The sequence below is a fragment of the Mycteria americana genome, chromosome 1 (genome assembly GCF_035582795.1).
Source record: "Mycteria americana isolate JAX WOST 10 ecotype Jacksonville Zoo and Gardens chromosome 1, USCA_MyAme_1.0, whole genome shotgun sequence".
Classification (NCBI taxonomy): domain Eukaryota; kingdom Metazoa; phylum Chordata; class Aves; order Ciconiiformes; family Ciconiidae; genus Mycteria; species Mycteria americana.
The window spans coordinates 200305638-200333534 of record NC_134365.1 but is presented as its reverse complement, the minus strand read 5'-3'; the positions used below and the strand labels follow the sequence as shown (position 1 = coordinate 200333534).

At 39.4% G+C, this 27897-nt stretch overlaps 1 protein-coding gene across 2 annotated transcripts in view; it reads right to left on the bottom strand.

Moving 5' to 3' along the window:
* Positions 1-27897, bottom strand: part of ATP8A2 (ATPase phospholipid transporting 8A2) — a 309679-nt gene that overhangs the window by 226516 nt on the left and 55266 nt on the right. For both annotated transcript variants that reach the window (XM_075490877.1, XM_075490875.1), the window contains exons 22-23: positions 26441-26579; positions 19027-19091 (exon numbers count right to left, since the gene is read on the bottom strand). In XM_075490877.1, coding sequence (XP_075346992.1) covers positions 19027-19091; positions 26441-26579 — 204 coding nt within the window. The remainder of the gene's footprint in view (positions 1-19026; positions 19092-26440; positions 26580-27897) is intronic.

Genomic DNA, 27897 nt, shown 5'->3' with positions numbered 1-27897 from the left:
CAGACTGTATGCAAGACCCCCTGTAACTCACAGGGATGCCGAGCCCTCATTTATCCCAGCCTCCCAAGGCTCCAGGTACTGCATACCTCCCAAAGCTTATTCTACTATCTAACAAGATGATTATGTTCACCTTTTTAAAAATTCTATACAAATGCACAATTTCAAAAGGCAGCACCATAAAGATTTTCAGAGAACTAATTCCAGCATAGAGTAACACACAGTTAAGGTAACTTATAAGTAAATTCATAACTCTAAGCGCAAAATATTCATTTTTATATCATACAGGATACTTTTCTGACTACATGAACTGAAATGCTATCACATGGGAATTAGGGATTTAGGCACAATGACTTTGGACGTTGAAATTAGGGCAGAACACCATATTCTGGAAGACACTGGCAGAGCTGACCAACAGTCTACCTTTAAATAATATGCAGCAGTAATAATACTGAGGTTCACCACTGGTCCTCATTGCTACAAATACATCTGTACTTTCCTGCTCCGAGCTTCCTTCAGGCCCTAGTTAACCTTTGCTCATGAAGTATCGTGTGTTCCAAAAATGCTTAATGGAAAAGAATATTGTAACCAGCCATTTGTACATGTGAACCCAAACTCAGGACTACTGAAACTGCATTTATGAGGCAGTAGACATGGTCTTAAAACCACACTGGCAATTCTTCCAGCAGAATATATTTCTACTCGTTGTCTTACTGGAATACATAAAAAGATTATTCCCCCCCATTTTAGCCCACATTATTTAGCCTATTTAGTTCTTAAAATATGCAGTCTACTTTAGTCCATATTAACACCAGGCTTCCGTTAAGTACATGTATGTAACAAGCCTCACTCAATTTAAATTTGTCTGATGACAGCAATCATAACAGTATGTATATTAACAGCCAAAAATCCCAATAAGGAACCAGGCCATTTTTTGATAGATGCTGCTATGATTGAAAAGTAGAGGCAGTCCAGGACTTTATGTTCACTGAGTAGGCAATACGCAGCAGTTAGTTACCTTGTGGGTCCAGTGATCTAAGTTGCCAGTGCAGAGATTAAGGCAGTATGAGTAGGAGTGCTTCATCTCTTACAGGGGTAAGAGATGTGCTAGATGCATGCTTGGTCCTACATGACTACCATTCACTTCAAGATGCATTTTGAATAATATTTAGGTTGAGAATTTCCTGTAGGTGGCCACCACAAAAAGTTATACTGAAGATCTATATTGCTCTTGGGAGATGAGTAATTCTACTACACTTCTGTACAACAGCTACAGCAACAACTTATTTCCTTAAGCACAGCACTCCCCTAGTTTATTGATAAACAGGAATGACTCATTCATGGCAAACATACTTTCTAACGGGTTTTTTTGCCAAAATAATGCCTCCCATTTGCAGATTTCCTTATTGAAGATTCATGTGGCTCCTGGGTGCTGGACAAACCACAAGTCAAATAATCTGTCACAAGGTCTATTTTATTTGCAACCTCAAGTACCTAAATAATTTCCATTTCTTAGCTTCACATGCTTCCATCATACAAAAAAAAAAACCACACCAAACAAACTACACAACTAGTTGCTATCTCTTCTCCCTCCGAAACCAGGACACTGGATTTCTCCACTGTCCTTACTTGATTTCTCCAAAATACTCTGTCCACCTACAATACAAATTCAAATGAAACTGCTAATGGCAGGTAACGAGCCACAGAGAAAAGAGCATCTTCTTCCAGATACTCTATACCCTGCTAGACTCCCACAAATAGCCCATTCTGTCCCCTTCCTCTATTGCAGATTTGTTTGCTTATTCCTTGCAGATTCAAAAGCAACAAAAAACATTAAAAGTGACACATATTTGCTGGCAATTGCCACTGTTAGGAATGCCTACAATGCATAATGCATACAGAGGTCACAGGGCAGCCTTTATGTAGATGCTGTTCTTGTTTAACTTGACTCTAGAATGCATTATAAACTAGTGATTTACAATGGCATTTCAGATAAGCTCAGAAGCATCTCTGCATCCAAAACCAGCAAAGTTTTAACGTTGCTGATCCTAGTCCTAACAACTTAAACAAATGTTCTATTCCCATATACAGTTGGTGCAAACTGACATTTCCCTGATATCCACAGGTAGCTCAGAAAGCAAGAGGAGCTCTGCTGCTGCACTGCTCATCATCTGACTGCTTTTGTCTAATTCTAGAGAGAACTGGGGGGGGATCTTATTGACACTGCACAACACTTTCCCAGCAGAGAAACTGGTACCCACTCAACTGAGAAGCTGGACACAACATCTGATTTGCTTTCATCCTGATGGTTTCCTGTATTTTTTTTTTTTAAGCAAAGAATATGAAGGTGCTATGTAAGAAAGCCCCAGGCAAACTTCTCTTTTCTAGTCAAATAAACACCGTTCCCTAAGGTGAACACTAACTTTCAAAGACCTTTTTTCCAGAGTTTTAAAAACACACCAGTTAAGTTCCCTATCAGTTTACCCCATGTGTACATCTGAAGTTTTTATTAAAGTTTATCTAATAAATATGATACCCACTTCAATTACTAAAAATAATTTTAATAAGAAAACTCCATAAAATAATCAAGATAATGTTTCTTTTAAAATTAAGCCACCAGAGCCATTTCCCTAAAGATTTAGTTGTACAATAGATTTATTTTATTAATATTTACTAAACCTATTAACTCTGTCTACTGAACTGTAGAGTTTGTCTGTCAAGCTGTGGATAGAACTATAAATCCCTTGAGAACTGGATAATACTAAACCTAATATAGACAGAGCAATTAAGTTTTAATAACTTGAAAAGAAAGTAGAAGTTTTCAAAGAAATCAGCTAGTTAATTTGTGAACCCATCCCCCCTTTCCTTATGTTATTTGGAGATCAGTTGGGCAATATTAATTCTATAATGAAGACATAAATATTACCATACCAACCTAGATCTTACAAAGCCCCTTAACTATTAATTGGTTTTATTCATCCACATTTTCCCAGACTTCTACAGACTACTAAACTCCACATCCAAAAGCACATGCTCTGCTGACCTTCTTCCCCACTGCAAACACAGAATTCTTGAAGCCAGACAACTTTGGTCACCATTAGCCACATAAATGGTCCCCAGTTGTACCGCAGAATTTGATACCTTGTCTTTCTACAAATAGCTGTATCTTATTATTTCAGTGAATTCTATACTTTAGCTACAAGAACTTGAATTAATAACAGACATCAAATTCCTCCATCTCTCAGAAGAAAGCTTCCTTGTGATGTGTCAGTTTTGCTGGACACAAAAATGGACAAAGATTTTGTGTCCAGCTTTCCACTACGTACTCACCATCATTTCCCAGTCTTTTGGTGCAATTTGGATATTGCCAATCCAATTGCATGAGGTTCAACAAGGCCAAGTGTTGGGTCCTGCACTTAGGTCACAACAACCCCATGCAACACTACAGGCTTGGGGAAGAGTGGCTGGAAAGCTGCCTGGCAGAGAAGGACCTGGGGGTGTTGGTCGACAGCTAGCTGAATATGAACCAGCAGTGTGCCCAGGTGGCCAAGAAGGCCAATAGCATCCTGGCTTGTATCAAAAATAGCGTGGCCAGCAGGAGTAGGGAAGTGATCGTGCCCCTGTACTCAGCACTGGTGAGGCCGCACCTTGAATCCTGTGTTCAGTTTTGGGCCCCTCACTACAAGAGAGACCTTGAGGTGCTGGAGCGTGTGCAGAGAAGGGCAACGAAGCTGGTGAAGGGTCTGGAGCACAAGTCTTGTGAGGAGTGGCTGAGGGAGCTGGGACTGTTTAGCCTGGAGAAAAGGAGGCTGAGGGGAGACCTTATCGCTCTCTACAACTACCTGAAAGGAGGTTGTAGAGAGGTGGGGGTCAGTCTCTTCTCCCAGGTAACAAGCGATGGGACAAGAGGAAATGGCCTCAAGTTGCGCCAGGGGAGGTACAGATATCAGGAAAAATTTCTTCCCCGAAAGGGTTGTCAAGCATTGGACCACCCAGGCTGCCCAGGGAAGTGGTGGAGACACCATCCCTGGAAGTACTTAAAAGACATGTAGATGTGGTGCTTAGGGACATGGTTTAGTGGTGGACTTCGCAGTGTTGGGTTTACGGTTGGACGTGATGATCTTGAAGGTCTTTTCCAACCTAAACAATTCTATGATTACTGATATGATCCTGAGCTGAAAAACCAGGATCATACCATTTATGATATGATCATTTCAACCTTTAGCTGTCTCAGGGGTTACTTTCTCTTTTCTGGAGTGCCACAGCAGATCAGAGTTGAATACTAAATACAGGCTGTACAATTAGCCTGAAGAAGCAGCAAGTGCTTAAACCAAGACGGTCTGTATGAGTATGAATTTCTACCCTACAGTCACTGTTACATGAGCCAGCAGAGGCCCCAAATTAGAATACTCCACAGCTGAACAGTTCTTGCCCCAGAGACAAGATTTGCTCTCAAGGATTTACCTAAGGGATGTAAAGGCCCTATGGCCATATTTCAAACAAGAGGGACATGCAGGTAGACTGAACTAATGTCCAGGTCACCCTTCTAGGATTAAGAAGTTACTTATGTTTAATGTTTCAGATAAGTAAGGGAAAGTAAAACCACCTTGTACTGAACAATTCTTTTTACCTGACCAGAAAGGAGCACCTAAGGATCCAAAGACACATGGATCGAACAAACACATTAGCAAAATGGACTAGATAACCAGGCTTTCAGCTTTGATTTTTGAGGGCTTTGTTGCGTGAATTGCCATAGTGGATCACTGAAAGTATTTTTTCATAAAGCCTTTCAAAGAAGTGTCAGTACTCCCTTCATACCAGATCAGCAACTAGTTCCACATGGAAGAGCATATTAAGAACTGAAGTTACAGCATAATCAGCTCCAATTAAAAAAAATCCATTAATTAGATGAAAGCTATAGCTTGCAAACTTCAATTTAAGGTGAGATAAACTGGCAAAGGTGCTTGTTATGAAGCACTGCATCACAAGAAAGGCAGTTTCCCTGATAAAGACTTGAAGTCCACAGCACCTAGAAGATAATTCTGGTTTAGTTATTTCAGAAGCTCTGTGGATACAACTAGGCAGACACTCAGCTGGCCATTCCATGCACTTGCCCCCTTCTCCACTGTAATATCATCACTTGAATATAAAACTCAGCCTCTAAGTGCACACAGTGATCCCAAATACTAGTCTACTCACTGGGGAGTATTTGTTTAAACCCAGTTTATTACATATGGAACTGCAAACCCCTAATTACAAAACAAAGTTTGAATCTCAGAGACATTGCCATAAATTGGGAGCACATCAGGAGATCAAAAGTTTAATGATAAAAAGACAAAAAGATGAAAATAAGGCTTACAGGGCAGGCAAAACCAGGCTTTACAGCCATTTTGACAGAACTGCTTCCCAAAATAGGTTTTCAAGAAAGGCAAGAGACCTACATTGAATTAACACCTAATGGAACGGGAATGCATAGGGTGAAATAACTGCACATACTAGAAGCACCCTGCATTCTTCATCTCAGCCAGCAGAAGCTATCAATGGTTAACAATTTCAGTCACCAAAAATGTTAGTCCTTTAAGAGGTTGTCATGTGTTTGTAGCACACAGGTTAGAACAAAATCTGCACCAGTATCTAGTATCAGTACTGTTCTGGGAAGTGAGAGCAAGGTTTGAGCAATTTTTATAAAAAAATATTGAAATAATTCCGGGCTGTGTCTGAAGAATTCCCCATTGTTTCAACAGCATTATCCTGCAGTAAATAGCAGAAGGATATGATCCAGTTTCTCTCAAGTCCTGAAGTGAAGAGTTGCTGCCCATAATGAGCACAGGCTATTAGAACTGAGCTTACAAGTGGCACTTTTGTTCTCCACTATTAGGATGCAGTAACAAACTGTCATAAGAGACTGTGCAGCACAGGTTGTCTGTGGGTCACCGTACTACAGCGGCATATATCCTGGAAAAGGCAACAGACTAATCATCATACATCGCATTTTTTTCTTCAGACTTCTCAGTGGCTCAGCATCACAGCATGCACCCAGCCATTCCTTAAGTACCAGTACAGCCACAACCTTACAGGAGTCTTACTTGCAAAGAACTCATTCGTCATCTAGTTTATGTGCCCTACTGTGGTGGTACTTAGGTCAACGGCAAAACATTTACCCACAGAATTCTCTAACACTGCAAGCTGTTACATTTCCTTTTTTTAATTAATTAGCAGCAAACCAAAAGAACAAAGTTATTTATGGAAGATGTTTTATTTATAAACAAATTGGAGAACTCTCTTGGGTTCTTTTAAGAAGAACCTATTCAAAATTAAAAATAGATCTCTCCCAATGACACACCTTATTCATGACAAGCTAGTAATACATTCCTTGACAAAGGATAATGCAGGTGGTGTACTCTGCCATAGAAAGACATCATCACAACATGACTACACCATAGCCTTTTGCTTTAAAGTTTGACAGTTTAAAATGTTAAGATTTAACCCTGCTCCCATAAGACTAACAGGATCAAATGAACAGAATATCTTACATTGCTTATTTGAGCAAATAGCAAGGATGCATGAGAGTTGTCTCAACAGACAGAAATACTCTGCTTTTGCAAGAATATACTTCTCTTCTATCAAATCAAAGGCAAACTGCAAAGTCCAAACTCTGCGACAGCTCCCATATATGCACAAATTTGAGATTTCTGGAGGGGGTGGGAAGGGAAGGAAGTGAAAAGGTTGGAAAACTACCAATTCAGAAAAATTATGTTATTCACAGCTAGTTTTGCCACACAAGGAATCTGTCACAAGATGTTTATAACACTGCACTTGGAAAAACCACTAGCAAAAAGTTCATGATATAGAAGGAAAAAAATTGAAGCACTCCCAGGACAAGCACATCCCACAGAGAAACAAGACACATAGCTGAACAGGAAGCTTTGCCACAACTTGAGGAGCCGGTTTCAGTGATTAAGCTGAATTTATTTTGTGACATACATTTTACTTAAGTGAAGCATGCCATGAAATATAGCCAGTCTACCAAGAAACATGCTCAAAGAACTTGTTACCATTGCTCAACTCAAACTCACTATCTACTTTTATCATGGTGGGGTAGGATGGAGAACACAGTAGTATAAGTGAATAGTCAAGTTTTCCATGGATTTTGATTCTCTTCCTAAATTAGCCTATTTCTGGGTAGAAGGAAAAAGGACTACCCGAGAGGAGCACAAGACGCAAGTTTGCAAGAACTAAAGAGATTATACCGATTCTAAGCTTATGAGGCAATTTCTCTAAAAGTCTTCCCACCACTACCACAGCCCTGGTGTCCATCAGGGCTGTCAAGAGCTTCACAAGTGCACTCTTACCTTGCCTGGCTAGCTTGAAAAAACAGAGTATAACAAGTATACATACCACTGCAACCCAGCACGATGGAAGCTTCAAGAGGACATCTGAATCACCTCAGCTCTAATTAACACTCATATTCCCAAAGCTCTCCAAAAAAGCATTAAGTTCTGACATTTCAGAACTGTGATTTTAGGCCTGCTTAGAACACTGGTTATGATAATTTTAGGATTTGGGAATTATTTGAAATCAGTTTTGTCTTGAAACTATGGAGAGGAGATTGCACTCACTACCTAGCTTCAAGTCAGCTTATCTTCTCTAACAAATCACTTCCTAAATATGAAACAGAGCAAAACTGACCCTCTAGCATCACTACCTCAGTTAAATGACTGGAGTTACATATGAAAACACACCTTGACACATTTTTCAGTAAAAAATAAGCATACATCATTGTGGCAGAGGCACATAAAAGCCTTAGAAGCTTCTAAAAGATTTCTCTGATGAGTTCTACTCTATGCAGAAGGTTAAAAAGCAGAAGGAACACATACATAGGCAGGTATTAATTTCATACAGCTGGAGAATTGCTTAATTCTAGTTTCTGACAGGCCAGTCAACCCAGAAAAATTCAGTGGGACTTTTTCTAGCTTCAACCAAATGTAAAAGATCTTTTTCCTTAATTCTCATGTGAAGGAGATTTATTCCTTTATGTGATTGATGAGCAGGCTTGGAGTAATCAAGTTTCAGCTACAAGAATGATTCTCTAATTCTTAAGAAAAAAGGAAATAATCTTCAGAAACATGTTTAACGAAGTAGTAAGTCAGTATTATGGGAACCACAAAAAAGACCACAGATACCTATATCTCTGTTTTCTGAAGATGTGATCAAGACATACCCTAATTCTTACCCTGAAGCAGTAGTTCTCCACTATCTTCATTAAGTTAACAGTGCAGGTGAATAAATCCTATTGCTTTAGGCTGGCCCCGCACCAAGAAAGGAAGACTGCTTATGCTTAAAAAAAAAAATATAAGCTTGCATGAACAAGGACTCCCCTTCCTCTTCAATGAAAGCAGAGGATCAGATATGAAAATAACTATCTTGAGAGAAGAAAGGAGTACTTAGTTCTTACCCTTCAATACAAAAGACAAATCTGAACTGTTTCTACAGATGTGTAAAATTAGCCATGTCAATCAAGAGGATCAGTATCCATAACTCATTTTCCTACAGATCGGACACCCGCTTAGTCTTATTCTCCTAAAAAACACGTCATACTTTAACATAAGCAAAAACTGCATTTCACTGGTAGCTTCTCATTTAACAAAATCCTGCTTTCACTTCATTATGCATCCTTATATTTCCATGGTCTCTTGTGCTTATTAGAAAGAAGTGTATCAGTATGCTGCAGAGAATCCCATCTTCAAAGCAAACATACTTCCTTCACCATCCAGCTGAAGCCATTATTATATTGTTACTTATACAGCAGAAAACAGATCTGGATAACACTCAGGGATCATCTATTGAGAGAGAAGCCTCCACATATGTGAAGATCATTAGCAGTTTTAAGAGAAATAGTGCTTGTTCCCAGTCATTTTCCTCTAACATATGAGAACTCTTACAAACAAGATAGCAAATTTTAGATCGAATTCAGGGAACACACCCTCTTCCCTTCCACTTTTATGTAATATTATCTATTCTGTCCTACAGCATGGACAAGGCATTAGCAGGATGAGCCCCCAGCTGCTAAAATACCCACAGCCTAAAGCTGCAAGATCTTTTCTGGGTGTTGTCAAATGTCATCGCTATTAGAACTTAAGACATGAAGGGAAAAGTAACTTAGAAAAGAGAGTGTTTGGGTTTTTTTAATAGCCCTCCCCAACCCCGCAATTTCCAGCTATGGAAAGAAGAGTCACTTAGAAACCTGGTCTTCGGACTCCTAAAGGTCCTTGCATTCCTTCAGGTCCAAGTGCCCCCCACTTAATCCAAACCAACTATCACAGTGCCAGAAAACGCTAACAGGAAAAAAAAAAAAAGCACCACAGATAAGGGAAAACAGTCATTAATGAATGCTGAAAAGGGAAAGTAGGATGAAACAAAAATACCAGCCCAACTCATTCACCACTCACAGCTCAAACCTATTAGTATTACTTCCTGAAAAAATGGTCATCTGATACTTAAGTTACACAGTCCTGTGTGTACTTAAACCTACAGGTCCAGTTAACACCTATATTCTTTCATTTGTAATTCTACACAGTAGGCTCAAATCAAAGCAGCTTTTCACACGAAGAGCTGTATATTTTCCACATACATACAACTAACTTTCTATGCAGATTATCAAATACCTGGAGTTATGAAAGATTCTATTTGTTCCTCAAAAACTAACAAAAAACCCACTAAATCTCTTCTACCTAATGTTTTTGAAGATTGATCTGATTACTAGACACTATTCCTTGTGTAACTACTTATTAGCTTGACGTCTGTTTCTAGATTAAGAAAAACAGAAATTTGAGCAATATAAAGAATTTAGTACAATAGAGAAATTAATTTTTTCCCTAGTTTTCCTAACGAGCTTCCTTTGCAAATTCCGGGTACTATACAGAAGAGTTGATTACAATTCCAGGCTGACTGGTAATTGAAGTAACTTATGAGCCACAGGACACCAGAGGAGCATCCCAGATGCCCCTCTGAAGGAGAGCTGATGGTTGGCTAAAACTGAGTTTGTCCACATTGATCAGTTTTCCAGAATACTAACTTTGTCTGAAAGCATTTAGGCAGATGATAGCAAGGGAGAAAAATTCCCAGTTTCCTCTCTTGTGCAACACACAAGATGTAACCTTCAAAGCATCTACAAGGCATTAGCAGTACAGGACTTGTTCTCACCTTCCCAGCAGTTACCAGTACACCTTACTACCTTTTAGTAGGACTGAAAAACACAATACCAATGCTTTGGAGTTCCCAGTAGTAAGTAACTTTGGTTTTAGTCTGAAAAGCTGACAATGACTTTACCCCCATTCCTTAGGAGTAGTCAATATTACATCACTGACAATGCGCAGACATTCTTTCTTCCAACAGCAGGAGCATCAGGATCCAAAAAGCAACACCTTCAAAGTTTCTCAGGGCTTCGCAAGGCACTGTGTCCTGTAGTTGTGCTCAAGAATTTGAAATACAGATTTATATAAAGTAACTCACATACTGTGTATGCTAAAGAAATTCCTGTACTGAAGCTAACACCATTCTTATGGAAACCATAATGCTACACAAATCTTTCTGTACGGTGTACAGAAGTGGAGTACAGAAGACACTATTGGAACCATATCCTTCGCCTTGAGACAGGCACGCTGATAGACAACTTATTTTTAATGGCCTACTCCTCAGGTTTTCCTCCTTGCCACAGACAGTCTGAGTTTTCCCAATGGTTATTGGAAAACATTTTAGGCAGCAACCCAGCAAGACGTGCTTATTTCTAGCATATGGGTAAATCCAGTGACCAGATCAGAGTTCTACTTCCTAAGAGATCCAGAGCAGTTCAGATGCATGATTCCTAGATAATCCTAGATCTACAGATCTATCAGTATTTAAACACAAGGAATAATGGTGTCTGTTAAAGATCTCCTTAAAAGATTGTTTGGTTTTTTTAAAACTCTGTTCAGAAGTGTGGGAAGGAAATGTGCCCATAAGAATGAAGATCATGAAAGTCATTGCATAAGCATGAGAATATTATTGGATTCAAGAGATTTTCCTTATAGGTTATAGAACCTTTGTAGTAATGCTACCCTACAGAATAGCAAATATAAGGTAACAACAAAATAACCAAATTTTCTGGGTCCTCACTCTTCACCACTAGAATACAAAGCATAACTGCATGTAAAGCTTCCCTGCAGATAGTAAGACCCAGTTTGGGAAGTCAAGACACTGACTGCAGACAACAAATTACACTGTGACGTTTTGTTTGTTTTTTAAGAATACTACACAATACCATGGTAGCACAAACAGGTTTATCCATGCTCATGTTCAACAGTTCATCCAAACAGCGAAGCATACAAGAGATGCAGCTGAGCAAGCAGAGAAGTGAAGGAGGTCAGCTTCTGCTTCTGTGCTTACGCTTTTAGTCAGATTACCATCAATAGGCACTGGCATTAAGGGTTCTTATACTGGAGCATCAGTTTGTGGTTACTTAGACATCTATGTATAACACAAGATGACAACTGTCAGTCCAGGCACATGAGTTCTGCAGGACACATTTACTGTGTAGCTCCATTTACATCAACAGAATTACTTTACAGCAAAATACTACGCACAGGTTCAGAATTGGGTCCCTCCAATTTTGCCCTTCCACTACTGTTAAATACAGCCCAACGTGATAACCAATTGATACAGTTCCCAGCTCTCCTTTCTACAGCACGAAGGTGGGGGGAACACACCCAACATCCCTCAGCTGTAATATCCACTACTCTCATCTCAGGCTTTCCAGGGCCTCTCTGGGTCATCTCATCTCCCTTCTTCAGCTTTCCCTCTCACTGAACTCAACTTCTATGAGATGCCAATGAAAGAAATTTGTCCAGGTTAAGAGCTACACAATCAGATTTTATTGTGTTTCTAATTTAAACAAACAGAAACTGAATCTACAAATTATGCCCAAAGTAAATCTCATGCTCAAAATATTTTCACTTGAAAAAGCTTTATTAAGAGGAGGAAAAAAAAAAAAAAAACTAAGTGAGCATATGTATGCATATAGTTAAGTCCATAAGACAAACATTTGCAGATTATTATGCTAAGTTTCTAGAATTCAGCCGAATCAAGCTAGTGATTAGTCTTTTCTATACCCAGTAGTTCTCTGAAGAGAACAGAAATGATGGATTTTTCCCTCAAGTGCATGATTTAGAAAAAAATTTAGCTCTCAAACAAGCCAAGACAGTTGTTCGATCACATCTCACCTGCTGCTGCATGCCAAGGAGCAGAAGTGGGGGGAAAAAAAGTCACACAGGGACTGCACAAAGGGGAAAGCGTATCAATATTTAAAGGCTCTAAGCTCAACTTGTATCTTGTAAAAATTCATTTTTAGCATTAATGGATTTCAGAGGTGGAATATAGTAAATATATGCCACAGATGTGAGAATCTTCTATTGATAGATTTTAGGCTAAGTTGAACAGAAGTCATAATTGCTGTTACAGGTGCAACATACAAAATAAGTATTACGATGGATATCTGATACCGAAAAATTGGCAATAAGTAAACACACTTACCTTAGAATTAAAAGAACCAGTGGCAATTATTAACAAAACATGTACAAGTTCTATATTTAGACCTACACAAAATTCAGGTCTATATTAAAAATGGTGATAAGAGTACTTGAAAAAAACAGAATTACTTTGGTTTAAAAACAAGGCTGATGTAATACAAAGCATTTTTGATGTACCAGCTCCATAAGTCTGTGCTCCTGTTTTGGAAAAGCCCCACATGTTATCTGAGCTAAAGCATCACAGTCACCTTCAATATTAGATATGTCTTCATGATGTACCATGTAATCACCCATCATCACTTTCTTTACTTAAAAGACCAGCAACTATATATCAATGGGGTTTTTTTGCTCATCTGACATGTCGTGGTTCTCCATTTCTCTGGGTTTTTTTAGTGTTCTGAAAGCTTCCGTCAGTTTTTACATTTACTGAGAAATTTCTAATACTGTTGTCTTAGTTTACAACTGGATTCTATAACCAAAGTTTTCCACGCATTAAATTATTGGAACATCTATAGATGAGGGGGCAGCAGAGGAAAATTAGAAAATGCAACAATCATTTTCCACAAAGCTTTTTTTCATGTACAAGTGTCTAACTAGAACTTGAATAAACTAAGAATAGATACTATTTTACCTGCTGCTTTTGCTAAAACCTATCCACTTATTAGTAGCTTGTTAAGGACTCTGCATTACTCAACATAAATCAGCCGTGGTTATGTTTTACAGGCTATTTCAAGTATAAAATCTGCACTTAACACTGAAATGCTCCAAGAATGTTGGTGCATGGTATGTCTGAAGTAAATTCTCAACTTTGCACAGGGGATGTTGTTTAACAACTATCACTTTTCAAACTCAAATCACTCCAGCAGCAGCCATGACCCCTTCCTTAGAACCTCAGCCAGAGACATGCACAGCTGAGGTTAAGTTTGTCATCTCCAATTCTGACTTATCTGAAGTTACAGGACCAGAAAAAAGAGATGTTCTCAGCTTTTTATAATTGCAAGATTTAGGTAATGTTATTTCAAAGAAGTAAAGCTACACAAATGAAAAGCATGAAAAATAAAGACACTAATCTTTTATGTTTTTTAGAACTGTTATAGTATTAGCTCACATTTTTGGCTCAGGAAAGGGAAACCAGAAGGAATCAGCTAAAATTAGGTGTGGAAGATATATTGCTATGCACAGGTGGAACCCTCTGTTGTTTCTTCCCACTCCCCATTCTCCCACCACTACCTTATGTGCACCAAGCACCACATAACATTAATTCACCAAAGTAAGTATCTAGCATTGAGTTCTGCAAAGTACCTTCCAGCTATCCACAAGAGTGAATCCTTAAGCATACTGTGATACTACTGATGACAGTTGAGGCCAAAATCAAGGTGTCAGTCATTCAATTCAACATGAGCCATCAGCAACACTCCAACTTAAAGAATTAGGAGCAGCTGCTGTGCTCTCTGTATTCCACAGAACTCCTCATTCAGCTACATAACTAGAGGTAGCAGGTGGGAAAAGACGATGATAGAGTTTCCTTTTTTATCTAGGGATTTTAAAGTATGCCTACTAGAAAGTTGATAGCATATTTCTTTTCTATGTTGGCAGAGGTCAGGCAAAAAGAGGGGAGAGAGGGGTTTCATTCTATGTCAACCCATACTTGATCAGGGCTTCTCATTCTAGTGTGTCCTTAGACTGAGCCACCTGGCAAGATGCATACAAAATGGCTCTATGACTGATGGTGTCATCCTTGACCTCTCATGCTTTACAAGTATGACTAACCGTTCTTATTTGAGTAACAGATCCACCTTAATGGCCAGTATTCTGTAGAGTCAAAGCCTCCCATCCCCACACTCTCTAAAGACAAATACAGAGTCCTCAAGGGTCTTCAAAATAGGCTCCACACCCCCATCTATCCAACCACAGTGCTTTCTGGCATTAAGACAGTAGGAGCCTCCAGTAATATTTTCAAGTTTTACATGTGACCAATGACCCCCTCTACCAACATGGGGTCTGTCTGTCAATATACCTTTGATTGGTGTTCATAGTGGAGACCATTGATTAGATAAATCTGCCAAAACTTCAACGTAGTAAGAGAACAGATTGTCAACAAAAAGTTTCTCCTTATCTTAACCCATACCATGAAGACTAATACAACCTTAAATCTTCCTAGACTGTTCAATCCACACAGCTTCTCAGTTAATTACCCTGTCTTTTTTTAATCTGTACCCATGTTCTCATTTGTAGTACAGCTGTTTAAGAACTCTAGTTTCATCTAGAAGTCAAGAGTTAACTCTCTGGAGTTAAGACCCAGAGATTAACTTTTATTTTTTAGTCATCAGTGCAAAAACATATACTTCTATATACAGTTTTCCAGACTACCAGTTTCTGCTTCTGAAGTACTTAACAGAAGACCTCAAAACAGGAGCACCACATTTACTTATGAGAAAGCTTAAAAATTATGAAAACAACTACTTGCCCTACTATTCCTCACTCGACTCCTAGCCTCCCCTCTCCTAAACAGCAGAGATAGCTGTTCATTCCTGTCCTCCCCTCACTGCCTCAGAGGACTTCAATCTGAAACTGGACAATGGATTCAAGATTCAGCAAGTGGAAGTGAGTGGGTAGATCTGTCACCTTTCCCCTTTCATATTCATATTCCCTCTAATGGGGAAGAGAGTATATAGCCTCTTCTAATTTATTTAATTAATTTCTTTCTGCAGGGATCCTGTCTATAACTCCACGTGAAGTTTTGGCACTCTACAGTATTTGCAAAGCTGGCATGTGGGAAAGAGAGCAGAGATGCTTTGGTCAATGACATTTTCTCCCAGTTCAGTTCCCACATTACCTTTCCTTCATACTTCTTGGCTAAAGTTCGGGGAAAAAGTTGAATATACAAAAACCTGAAAGTGCATATGCTACCAAGTTCAGAAAGGAATTAAAATAAGCCTTCAAGTATTTTAAAATAGGAGATTCCCTCTATACTTTCTTGGAATACACTAGTTCCCACCTTTCAGCATTTTCTGTACCCTATATTCTTTAGCTCTTATTTCTTTTTCCTTTTAGGTTTCCTCTCTAGTAGCCATTTTTGCTTCGTAGATCTGTGATAAAAGGAAGGACAGGTTTCACTGTTACAATTGGTTTGGCATTTAGTGTATATACTGAGGCAGGGGTTGTTAACTGAAGCTGTGAAGTAGGCAGCTGACCCTCTGAAAGGTACTCAAAAGGTGGAGTATGGAAACTGTCAGACTCCCCCACCCACATACCCAGCCCATCAACTGAAAGCATATCAAGCTGAATAGATATGGTTGCACAATGAGTTCTTGGTAAAGCAGCACTTTTAACATCACATAGGATCTACTGAGTCAAAACCAACTGTCATAGGCCTCCATTTTCTCATATTTCAAGAGAAGTATCAAAGACTGGTCTAAAAAGCAGAAGGATCTAATAGGACTTCAAGAATGTCAAATGCATAGATAAAATTAGCTAAAACAAACCCCTACTTTCCTAAAGCAATGCAAAACATACCAAGTTTTGAAAATAAAACACAGAAGCCTTTTTGGAGTCTAAAAATCCTACAGTAATATATGTAAGTGTATTCCTTTGTACAGCTACATGATACATGTCAGTAAGTCTATGTCAGTTTTGTAAACAAGATAGGACTGCAATCACACCAATTAACCAGAGCTGGTTCTACACATAGGCCAGGGCCAAGCTGTTCTTGCTGTTGAAGATGGGAAGGCGGGGGGGGGGGGGGGGGGGGGGGGAAGTTGAGATCTGGGCACATTTTTCTCACTTCTTATTGCTTAAATCCAGCCTTTCATCCCAGAAAAGGCAAGTTCATTTTTGCCTCTTACTAAAAGTCCTTGAATCGTTCTACCTACACTGCTCTTTGACATTTGAAGGAAAATCCCATGGTTGAAGCACTCACCATTAGGGCACACAGAGTAACCCATTTCATTATTCATCCTGCCCTCTCATGGCCCTTTCACCCAATTAACTGAAGTCACAATTTAAAAGCAGGTACTGAAGCTCTTAGGTACTACTTACACCTTCGGTATTATATTCACTACAAGTAGAGGTATCAAAAAAATCTAGCACTATATCACTGCATTCAAAACCAGAAGTAGTAAAAAAAGTCAAGTTAACATGGCTTGAAGACTATCTTGTCCAGCTTCCAGATGTTTCTAAATCTAGCGTGTCCAGAGAAGGGCAACGAAGCTGGTGAAGGGTCTAGAGCACAAGTCTTGTGAGGAGCGGCTAAGGGAACTGGGGTTGTTTAGCCTGGAGAAAAGGAGGCTGAGGGGAGACCTTATTGCTCTCTACAGCTACCTGAAAGGAGGTTGTAGCAAAGTGGGGGTCGGTCTCTTCTCCCAGGTAACAAGTGATAGGATGAGACGAAACGGTCTCAAGTTGCGCCAGGGGAGGTTTAGACTGGATATTAGGAAAAATTTCTTCACTGAAAGGGTTGTCAAGCACTGGAACAGGCTGCCCAGGGAAGTGGTTGAGTCACCATCCCTGGAGGTATTTAAAAGACGTGTAGATGTGGTGCTTAGGGACATGGTACAGTGGTGGTCCTGGTCGTGTTAGGTTTACGGTTAGACTCGATGATCTTAAAGGTCTTTTCCAACCTATACGATTCCGTGATTCTGTAAATACCAAGCAATGTTAGCTCTATTTTCTTCCTCTGATATAGCAAGAACCTCTTCTGTCATGTCTTCAGTTTGTACCCCTTGCTTTGGCCATAGAGAATCTTTTTCTAAGTCTTATTATTTCTGAACAGGCATCACAACAGGCACATTGTTTGTCTCTGCAAATTTAGAGGAACTACTTTTAATTCAGATTGAAGTAAGAATCTTAATTTCCAGGGTCAAAAAACTTCAATTGTGCTTTACTCAGAGCTTCAGAATGTGTAAGAAATTTTAAAAAGAAAAGAAAGCATAACTGTTTTCCTTCCTCTGGGTTGAGTTCCCAATACATGAAGAAAAAAGAAACCAAGTTTTCTTATTCCTATAATCCTAACCAACTAATCTTCTTCAGGAAACAAAGACCACCAGCTGCTCATTTTCTATTGAGGTTCTGCATCTTTCTTCAGGTTAAGAGGTCCAGTCAGCCAAGTGTGGCAGAAAGCTCATCAGAAACACAGTATTTTGAACTCTCAAAAAGGAAACCATTCCCTTAAAAGACAGACCGTACAGGAGTGGAAAACTGGAAGAAGATGGTCTGAGCAGATGAGAGTCTTAAGCAAGGCATTTAGATATTTGCTTGAAACAATTTACATACTCCAATCTACACATACTTAATATACTAGCTATTTAAAAGTTAAAACCCCAAAGTTTTCTTATCCCACTAGAATTAAACAAGTCTCTAACTATGCAGAAACACAAAACTGTTAACTTCTGCAAGAGTACTAACATGGTCTTCATTGCTAGAACTCAATGAGACAGCTCCCCTTGGGGTGCATTATGCTGCATAGGAACCAGCAATCCAGCCTCTGGAGACAGATCACCTCCCCTTGGATTCACTGGGATTTCCTGAGTTCTGGTGAGCTAGAACGCTAGGACTTGAGATGCCACAACCGCATACAAAGAACTTGAGTCTAAGCTGAAAATACTATCAACGCTGCTGTTAACTAAATCACGTAGACACAACTAGAAAGTAACACTTATCAGGCGATTACTTTGCAACAATAGTATTCCCCTCTTCCACCAGATTTCCAGATATCCAGTAACTCCTTTCATACTCAAAGGTACAGGCTTTGCATCTCCCATCCAGTCAAGCAGGACGAATTGTCAACAAGTATCACATCCTGCCTATTATAGATCTTTTCATCTGTCCTACAAATACCTCTAATAGCAATCAGATATTCAAGTGATATCAAATGCTAATATTGATGCTGAAACAGGCAAACTGGAAAAAGGATCTTCTGGAAAGATTTGTGTACAAGTGTATGATTTTTCTAGTTGATTTTTGCACATACCTGAGGAGCATGGCAACCACTTGCAGGCAATTTTGATCCAATTTTTAGGTCTCAAAAGCTGTACATAAGCAAGCTCACAGTGCAGTTTGCTCAGGCATAGATTTGGTTACAGCTGTTCCATGCAATGCTGAAGATAGCTTATTATGTTGAAATGAATCTTTTAACTTTTTTTTCTTCAAACATGTTACTCCTATATCTATACCTTAAAGCCTAATAGTATTCCTAATGGCATACTGCAGGTTTCACCAGTTTGCAGGAGAATCAAACCCATAGACCTAATTAGTTTCTTGTTCTGAGACTGTAGTTTGATCTGTACAGCTTATGACTGGAGACCTCAGCAGTGTGTTTTGCACAACCCACCCCCGTTTTAGCATGAATTGTTTATCTTGTTACCCCTAAAGGCAAGTGAGAGAAATAAAGTGCGAAAGCTCAACAACTTTTCCTTTTGTTAGCAACACCTTCTTCTATGAAGAATTACACCAGAATTTGCTTACTTACATCTAGTGAATCCTCATTGACCAGGATGAGAGACATACTCTGTGAAATGAGTCTGCAAGAGTACCCTGCAAGAGAAAAAAAAAAAACACAAGGATTTACGTTTTGGAAGAATATTTAAGGTTTAGCTAAACCTTAAGATAAGCATCTATAGGCCAGATTACCATTTACTTTTTGAGCAGTTACTCCTATCAGGCAGGCTACTGGAAACATTGGTGTATAGGACACTCCAACTTGACAATTTTACTAGCAACAGAGGCTGCATTTCATGTGCATTTCCAAATACATCACTTGAGATGTTTTAACCAAAGAAAACACCATATGAACTAGATGCAGTAACTATAGGCTATAGCCCTACAGCAAAATTAAGTATTTCTATACCTTTTTTTTTTTAATCTACATGAAGGCAGAATTGCCTTCAACATGTTACAGGAACAGATGTGAACGCACAGTTGCAGCTATGCCACAGGACTGGAAGCATACACATTGAATCCATCGGCGCTACCCAGTCGCCTTAGCCCACACTTTGGTTACAGGAGCATATTTTACTCCTGAGATTTTACTGTGGAAGGTCCTGAGCTTCATCAAAAACTACAGATCAATGACACACACAGAGCCCCTACCAGCTCCTAGAGGCATCAGGTAATTGTACTAGATTATTCTCAGTGTAGGACTGGGACGTGAAAGAACAAGAGTATGTTGCCAAGTCTGGAGCAGCACTCAGAAGGCAGTTCTGTACATTTGGCAGGACACAAAAGTTAAAAGCAAAAATTCTCAAGACAGAGTAAAAGCCTCTTGTTTTTGTAACAGTAAAAGCCAGTGACTGCAGTACCATTCAATGCCACTGAAGTGGCAGTTCCTCTGCCACACGATTGTCACTGACATGAGACAAAGTCATATCCAGGACACATATACTTGGCATTTACAGAATAAACAGTTTAATTCCAGCTCATATTAATGGCAAGAGACAAATGCAAACTCACATCAGACTGACCCCACTGCATTATCCTAAAAAGCTCATCAAATTTTCTCTTGGCATTGGCACAGCCATATAACTTCGTAAAACAGCAGAGAACTCATTTATTTGAAGCACATGCCTTTTATTGCCAATCCGAGTTACACAGGAAAAGGAAATACAATAGAATTATTTTCTATTTCTACTGCACTTTTGTATAGAAATAAATCACAGTGAGTTTAAGAAATTGCTGTCATAAAATGAGGTCTCAGGAAATCTTTTACTTTTCTTAAATGGAGACTGGAGGCCACCGCAGTATAAGAGTAACATCCCAGTGATGAACCACTGCAAGGCCACAGGCTCAAAAGCAGAATGGCATAGTCAACGTAAAAAGATTAAGTGTCTCCCTCCATATCTCACAACAGCAAGAGAACAACTGAGGCATGAATTTATTTTCTGTGGGATTCTTGGTTCCTTAGGAAGGCCATACTGGCTCATCAATTCCAATGCAAATCATTTCCTCAGGCCACAGAATTTTTATAATTGGGCTAGTTTTGTAAGTATAATCCAAGGTTAGCATGCCCGCATGAATGACTTCTGTCAAGAAAGCAAATCCCTCATCTTACTTTGTGGAAGACATGCTTATATCACATAGCCAGGCACTTTCAGGCAGCAGGTTTGATGACCTGCAGAAGTTTTGTTTCTCTTCCATTTTCACAGCTATGTGGTATACGGATATCAGGTGCAATCTTGCAGATACATTTTCATCTTATTTGTGTTAACAAGCTAAGGTTTACTTTCTGCTTTAGAAAGCAATACAGAATGACATTGAACTCACCTGTTGGGAAAAGGATGAAATATATTCTAACCAAGTGCAGCCTACAACATGAAAGCTTTGCAGATAGCCTCTGATTCTGCCTGCGAACAAGTCTTAGGTGGTAGCACAGAACTGAGTAATGAAGCTTCAACAGATATAGACAAAACACTGACTTGGAAAAAAAGTCAGTTTGCCACTTTTAGAAGTTAGTCCCAGGCTGAAGAACCACTTCCTTATTTTTACTGAGAAGAAAAAGAGAATATTGCAAACTTAAGCACTTCCCTCCCTGTCAGGGTTATTCTTTCCCCAGGGAATGGCAACAGCCTTGTTCAGTAGGCTGTTACAAATTCAGTATAACTAATTCAAAAGGATTATCTAGTAGCATTTGGTTGGAACAGCAGCTACAATACCAAGCTGTAATTTCTAAACCACTGCTCACTGTTTCATTCTACCTCTTTCAAAAGATGCCACTCAAGAAGTGGAGTTCAAAGAAACCTGTGGAAAACAAATTTGTTCTGCTGTGCATCTTGGAAGTCATGGAGTCAGAAGAACTAATCCTGCAATTGAGGTCATTTTGTGTCTTGTCATCACATTAAGCAGGAAGGGGATCAAGATTGGAATAGGAGGATACAAGTCAAGCCTAACAACAGTTTATAGGAGATCTATACATTATGTACAATTTCAGGACTATGAATATGTTAAAATCAAGCACTAGTACAAAACAAACTAACTGGCCACTGTAAGATTATAAGTGACATTCGTAGTCATATTTTTAAAGTTTTATAATAGTTATTACTGGCAGTACTAACATGGAAAGCAAAAATACATTAAGATCAGGGCATATTTTTGTCAATGCTTCTGAGTAGAATAAGATCAACTACTGGTTCAAAACCAGGTATAAAATGTCAATCCAGACCTGTAAGTTGATATCTAGCTCTTTTTAATTTAAAAGTCTGACTAAAAGTCCATGAAGCAGATGAATCAGGTACTTCTGGAACTTATATCCCTTCAAGTGTCCTGGGAGAAAGATTGCTTGAACCAGAGTTCAAGATCATAGCCCACAGGCACATTCGTACTGCAGGCATACAGCATCCAGCATCTGAGGCAAGAACGATTATGCTCTGTGTTTAGAGAGGGCACACATGCCCTGCTCAAACTTCACATAGGGATACAGGCAAGCATGATGGCATTGCTTTCATTCCATCAACTGAAAAATCACAGCTTGCCATAACAGAAGTATTCTTACCTCTAAATTGGAGAGATATGGGTTTGATGGCTGGATTGTTAGATGGCTAAGAAACTGGCTGGATGGCCGCATTCAAAGAGTTACAGTTAATGGCTCAATGTCCAAGTGGAAACCAGTAATGAGTAGTGTCCCTCAGGGGTCAGTCTGGGGACCAATACCATTTAGTATCTTCATCAATGGCAGACAGTGGGATTGAGTGCACTCTCAGCAAGTTCACAGGCAACACAAAGCTGAACAGTGCAGTTGATGTGCTAGAGGGAAAGGATGCCATCCAGAGGGACCTTGACAGGCTTGAGGAGTAGGCCTGTGAGAACCTCATGAAGTTCAACACAGCCAAGTGCAAGGTCCTGCATCTGCGTTGCAGCAATCCCAGATACCAATCAGTACAGACTGGGGGATGAATGAATTGAGAGCAGCCCTACTGAGAAGATCTGGGCATACTGGTGGATGAAAAATTGGACCCGAGACCCCACCTGGAGCACTGCATCCAGCTCTAGGGCCCCCAGCACAAGACAGACATGGACCTGTTAGAGTAGGTCCAGAGGAGAGCCACAAAAGCAATCAGAGGGCTGGAACATCTCTCCTATGAAAAAAGGCTGAGAGAGTTGATGTTGTTCAGCCTGGAGAAGAAAAGGCTCCAGGAAGACCTTTCAATATATAAAAGGGGCTTATAAGAAAGACTAAGACTTTTTACCAAGGCCTGTAATAGCAGGACAAGGGGTAATGATTTTAAAATGAAAAAGGGTAGGTTTACACTGGACATAAGGAAGACCTTTTTTTATGATGAGGGTGGTGAGACTGGAGCAGGATGCCCAGAAAAGCTGTAGATGCCCCATCACTGGAACTGTTCAACGTCAGGCTGGATGGAGCTTTGGGCAACCTGATCTAGTGAAAGATGTCCCTGCCCGTGGCAGGGGGGTTGGACTAGATATTCAAAGGTCCCTTCCAAACCAAACCATTCTATCATTCTATGATTGTAAGGCCATGCTCGCAGCTATGAATGCATACTCTAGGTAAGAGTACTTCGCTCAACTGTTGGGATTGATTCCTTGTTCAAGGGAGGGATGCAGTTCAGTAAACACTACACTCACATTCCCAGAAAACAATCTGTTACTAAGGAAGTTATCGGCTGGAAATACATCAGTTCTGATTTTCTGGGAGCCTGGATGAGCACCAGGATGGTGGTAAGTAGAAATCTGCCATGGGGTTTTTTTGCCTCACTGAAAGGAAGAAGATCCAGAGTCTGCAGATCGTTTTAAGAGAAGGATGAAGCTACAAGAACACTGTTAAGCCTTCTGGAGTTGTTTACAGACACTGGCTAAGGACAGTTTCAGCTGATAAAAACTGAATACCATATGTCATGCTCAAAGATGTTTCTGAATCCGGAACTCCTATTTTCTATAGGCAGAGAGTTCAAATGGTTGATCAGTATTAAGCTTATCAGGAACACACTCCTCACCTGCAGCACTATCAGCTGGCACATGGCCGAGTGGAAGGCATGCAACCACTCCACAGCAAGGTCAATCATTACTCTTCAGAGAAGTCAAGAATGCAGTCAAGAGACAACAGAGACACACACAAATTCTGAAGGCCAAAGAATCTAGAAGAAGCTGGAAGAACAGAGTACTCCAACTCCTTGGGGCAGATGCTGAGAACTCAGATATCCCTCAATACACATGCATACCCATACAGCAAGCCAAGAGTCCATAAGCATAACCTCCACGCACAATGAGAAAGTGAAAATACTTTTCACTCCCAGATAACTTATTTACACCTGAAGCATAAAGTGTACACGTGGATTGGGTTTTAAATTGAATGTTTATTAGTTTTAATGGGCTACATACAAAAACTGGAAGGTTGCCACACATCTGTACTTTCAAGCCAACTTGAACATGAAGCTAATTAAGTTCCAGAGTTTTACTACCAAATTGTACACTAAACAAAGTGATAATTTAGAAGTTGTAAGGGAGACTCTTATTCTTTTCAAGTTGCTATCATAAAAAAACAGTTTTAGATACAAGTTGGAAGTCTCCTTCACAGCCTTCAGAGTAAGCAATTGCTGTAAAGCTCATGTACTTGTGTTCAGGCTAGCTGCTGTCAGATATTTATGCCAAAAGCGGTACCTACTTTTTTTTTCCTAATTTGTCAAAAGATGATGCTTCTATCCTCTTAAGTTGACTACTGCTTTTAAAGAAAGCAAAATCTGCAGATAGTGATTCAAACCAGATAACTAGCATTTAAATCAATCATCTACTTAAGCCATTTCTACTACAACTGTATCAGTTCAGCAAGTTATTTCATCTCTTGGTACCAACTTCAACATACAAAGATACATGAAACTTGATTCAGTTTTGATAAGTAAACAAAAATTCTAGTCAGTCAAGCAGACTACATTCTGAAATTCCTCTAAACCAACCAAAGCAGAAAAAATTAAAAAGCAGACAAAAAAATAGCAAATGCCTGAAGTTTTGGTAAAGGTAATGTAAGTTCCGTTACAGTTATTATAGTTACAGCAGTTAGTTATTACAGCATTACAGTTCTGCCAGGAGGAGCCTGAAATACACCCAGACCCATCTACTTGCAGTTCTATACATAAAAAGCTTAATCGGTCACATTCTTCATATACTTAGAGAATCTTGAAGTCAACTTGAACTTGAGAAGGCTAAACAAATAGCTCCTTCAACAGAAGGCAACCTGTGCTGTTAAGGATCCCCTTAACCTATACCTGTACATCTAAACAGACTTATCTCCAAATCTGAATGCAGTTGTGGATGTCACTTTACACAGGCACACAGTGGGGATAAGCTGAGTGTTCCAGACTTCAGAAAAAAGGTGAATGTGTCACTCAGTTCTGCGAGATGTCAGTTCACTAGAGTGCCACTCTGCCTTTTCCCATCTCTGGGCAGATTTACCAGCTACATGGAGAAAAAAAAATATCAAAAAGAACAGAAGAGCATCATGACACTATATTGCCAAGGATGTTATATTTGGGAGATATGTGATGTCATGGGGCAGGGGTGCTTGTATCAGGATCTGTTCCTTTACTAAGTCTTTACTACTCAGTTATGACCTGGAGAGCCCCTCTCCTAGGAGGCTACTAGTGTTGTGTGAAGGGCTATGGCATGATGGCAGCACAGGTGTAGCTCACAAATCGGCATTTCAAGCACAGCAGCATTCTGTGACAGCACAAGGTATTGCTACCCAGGCTGCCCACCTTGAAAGCATCTACAGTGAGAAAAAAGGCTGAAGGATTTCAGTTTTGAGTACTTATTAGGCCTACTCATGTGGCATATTCAATGCAAGACTAGCACAATAGCAGAAGTGCTACACAGCACAACATACAGTTGCTACAGGATTGAAATTACAATGTGCACCTCCAGTTCAGCCCAGCCTTAGAGTAAAATCTTTGTATTCACAAATTACAAGTAGAATCAGGTATATAGACTGATTTTATCAGATACATTTATGACCTAAAAGGAAACCTAATGTTTAAGGGCTGCTTCTAATAACAAACCTAAACTTACAGTGCTAAAAGCTCTCCAGTTTTATGCTGCAAAAACAGATAGTCAGATAAACACCTATGTCTTAAGTAGGTTACCATTCTATTACATCAGTATCCAAGCACACCTGTCTGAAACACTTCAATTTGTACTTTTTGTTCACATCATTACAAGATTTTTTTTTTGCATTATGAAGAACGTAGTTCGTAAGTTAAGATGCATCAACAAATTTGAGAGAAGGATATCCGTATTGTGCCTTGATAAAACAACTCACATTAAACTCTATCCATACATTCAATAGCAGCAATACACTTCCACTAACAATCACGACATACTTGACTAACAGATGTGCCATAAGGTGACAACAGGAGCAGTTATTCAAGCATCCACCTACCTTCACAGACAAGCTTTCCAAGAAGTCGTAAGCTATACACTTTCTATTACCATATTTCCCATCATATCCCAAAGTTTCCATCATAGTTTCCTGTCATATCCCATATTCTAAAGTCTAGAAAATGCAGTCAGTAAGAAAAGAAAAAGGCCGTAGAACAGTTTGATATAATGCACAGTATAACTGAAACATTACAGTCTGGTTGAGCTCTCCCGTTTCCATCAGAACGCAGAGTTACCTATATTCACTCCATACAAGAATTGCGCTTAACCAAGAGAAGAAGCGTCCCTTTTGCCTTAAAAAGCCTGAATACAGCCTGACACTCAGAGCAAAGACTTCACTCCAAACCCTCCCCTTCTCCAATGTGAAGGCTACCACATGCCTGTCTGCTACCAAGGAACCATTCTATAAAAGGCAGGCCTGTTTTTGTTTAAAATACCACACAGCAGATCTAGTATGTAACCTGCCACATATCAGACAAATTCAGAGTAACCAGAAAGACGGATACCTATATTGAGAGCTGTTTCCTGTTTGTCCCCTGTCAGAATCCATATCTTAATTTCTGCCTTCATTAGTGTGGCTATTGTTTCTGGAACACCTGCTTGCAGGCGGTCTTCAATGGCTGTAGCTCCAAGAAGCAGTAAATCCTGGAAAAAAGAATTTGAGGGATTGTTTTCTTAAGATAAACCTCTATTTGGAACACACTCAAAAAGGACAGCATGTTGCCCCTCATTGCTAATACAGCATTTTGACAAGCAATATACACTATAGTAAGTTTCTAGTGTGGCTATTCTACTTCCTCTGCATATAATTCTCATTTCAAGCGGTACAGAATGGAACCGAGTGTTTCTGATCAGAAAGATGGCAATGTTTCCAGAGCAATTAATTGAAGTTATACAACTCCAGAGCTAGCCTATGGATGAACATATATACTAGAGCATTTGCTAATCACCATAGCAACATGATGAGTGGTCACAGTTTATGTATTTAAGCTCACAAAACAAGAGTCACCTGGCATCACATCATTTAAACTAATTTCTCTCCCATAAAATGTACATACAGGCTGGATACAATCACTCAAAGCAAAAATTATTACAACTATTTATGGATATAATCAGTACATTTATGTAATACAAGTGGTATGAACATTAATCAATCCAAGTATCTCTAGTCTACATACAGATGTCTGCCAGAAAAACACATCTCATACAACAAACTTAATACTACAAGAGTAAGCCATAGTCTTACGCAATTCTAAAGCAATTGCTTGAAGAGATTTGGCCATGTTACAGAAAAAAAAAATCAGGCAGGCAAAATCACCGAAGAAATAAACCTTGTCAAAAGGCACAATCTACTTAACAGATTTTAACTTTACAAGCATTTTAATGATTCCTTAGACATGTAAAGATGTGCAATTTCTTTTAAATTGATACAAATGAGTTTAGTTATACTGTATCATTTCAGGAATTTCACAGAAAAAGTAACAGCTTCTATTCTTTGCAGGGACTATAATTATTCAAAACAAGTGAAAACAGATAAAGTGAACAGAAGTAGTTAGGAAAGTTGGTGGTGTTCAGTCTGGAGAAGACAAGGCTCCAGGGGGACCTTATTGTTGCCTTTCTATATATAAAGGGGGCTTGTAAGAAAGATGGAGAAAGACTGTTTACCAAGGCCTGCAGTGGCACGACAAGGGGCAATGGTTTTAAACTGAAAGAGGGTAGGTTTAGATTGGACATACAGAAGGCATTTTTTACAATGAGGGTGCTGAGACACTGGAACAGGTTGCCCAGAGAAGTTATGGATGCGCCGTCATTGGAACTGTTCAAGGCCAGGCTGGATGGGACTTTGAGCAACCCTATTTAGTGAAAGATGTCCCTGCCCATGGCAGGGAGATTGGACTAGATGATCTTTAAAGTTCCCTTCCAACACAAACCATTCTATGATTCTATGAAGAAGGCATTAGAG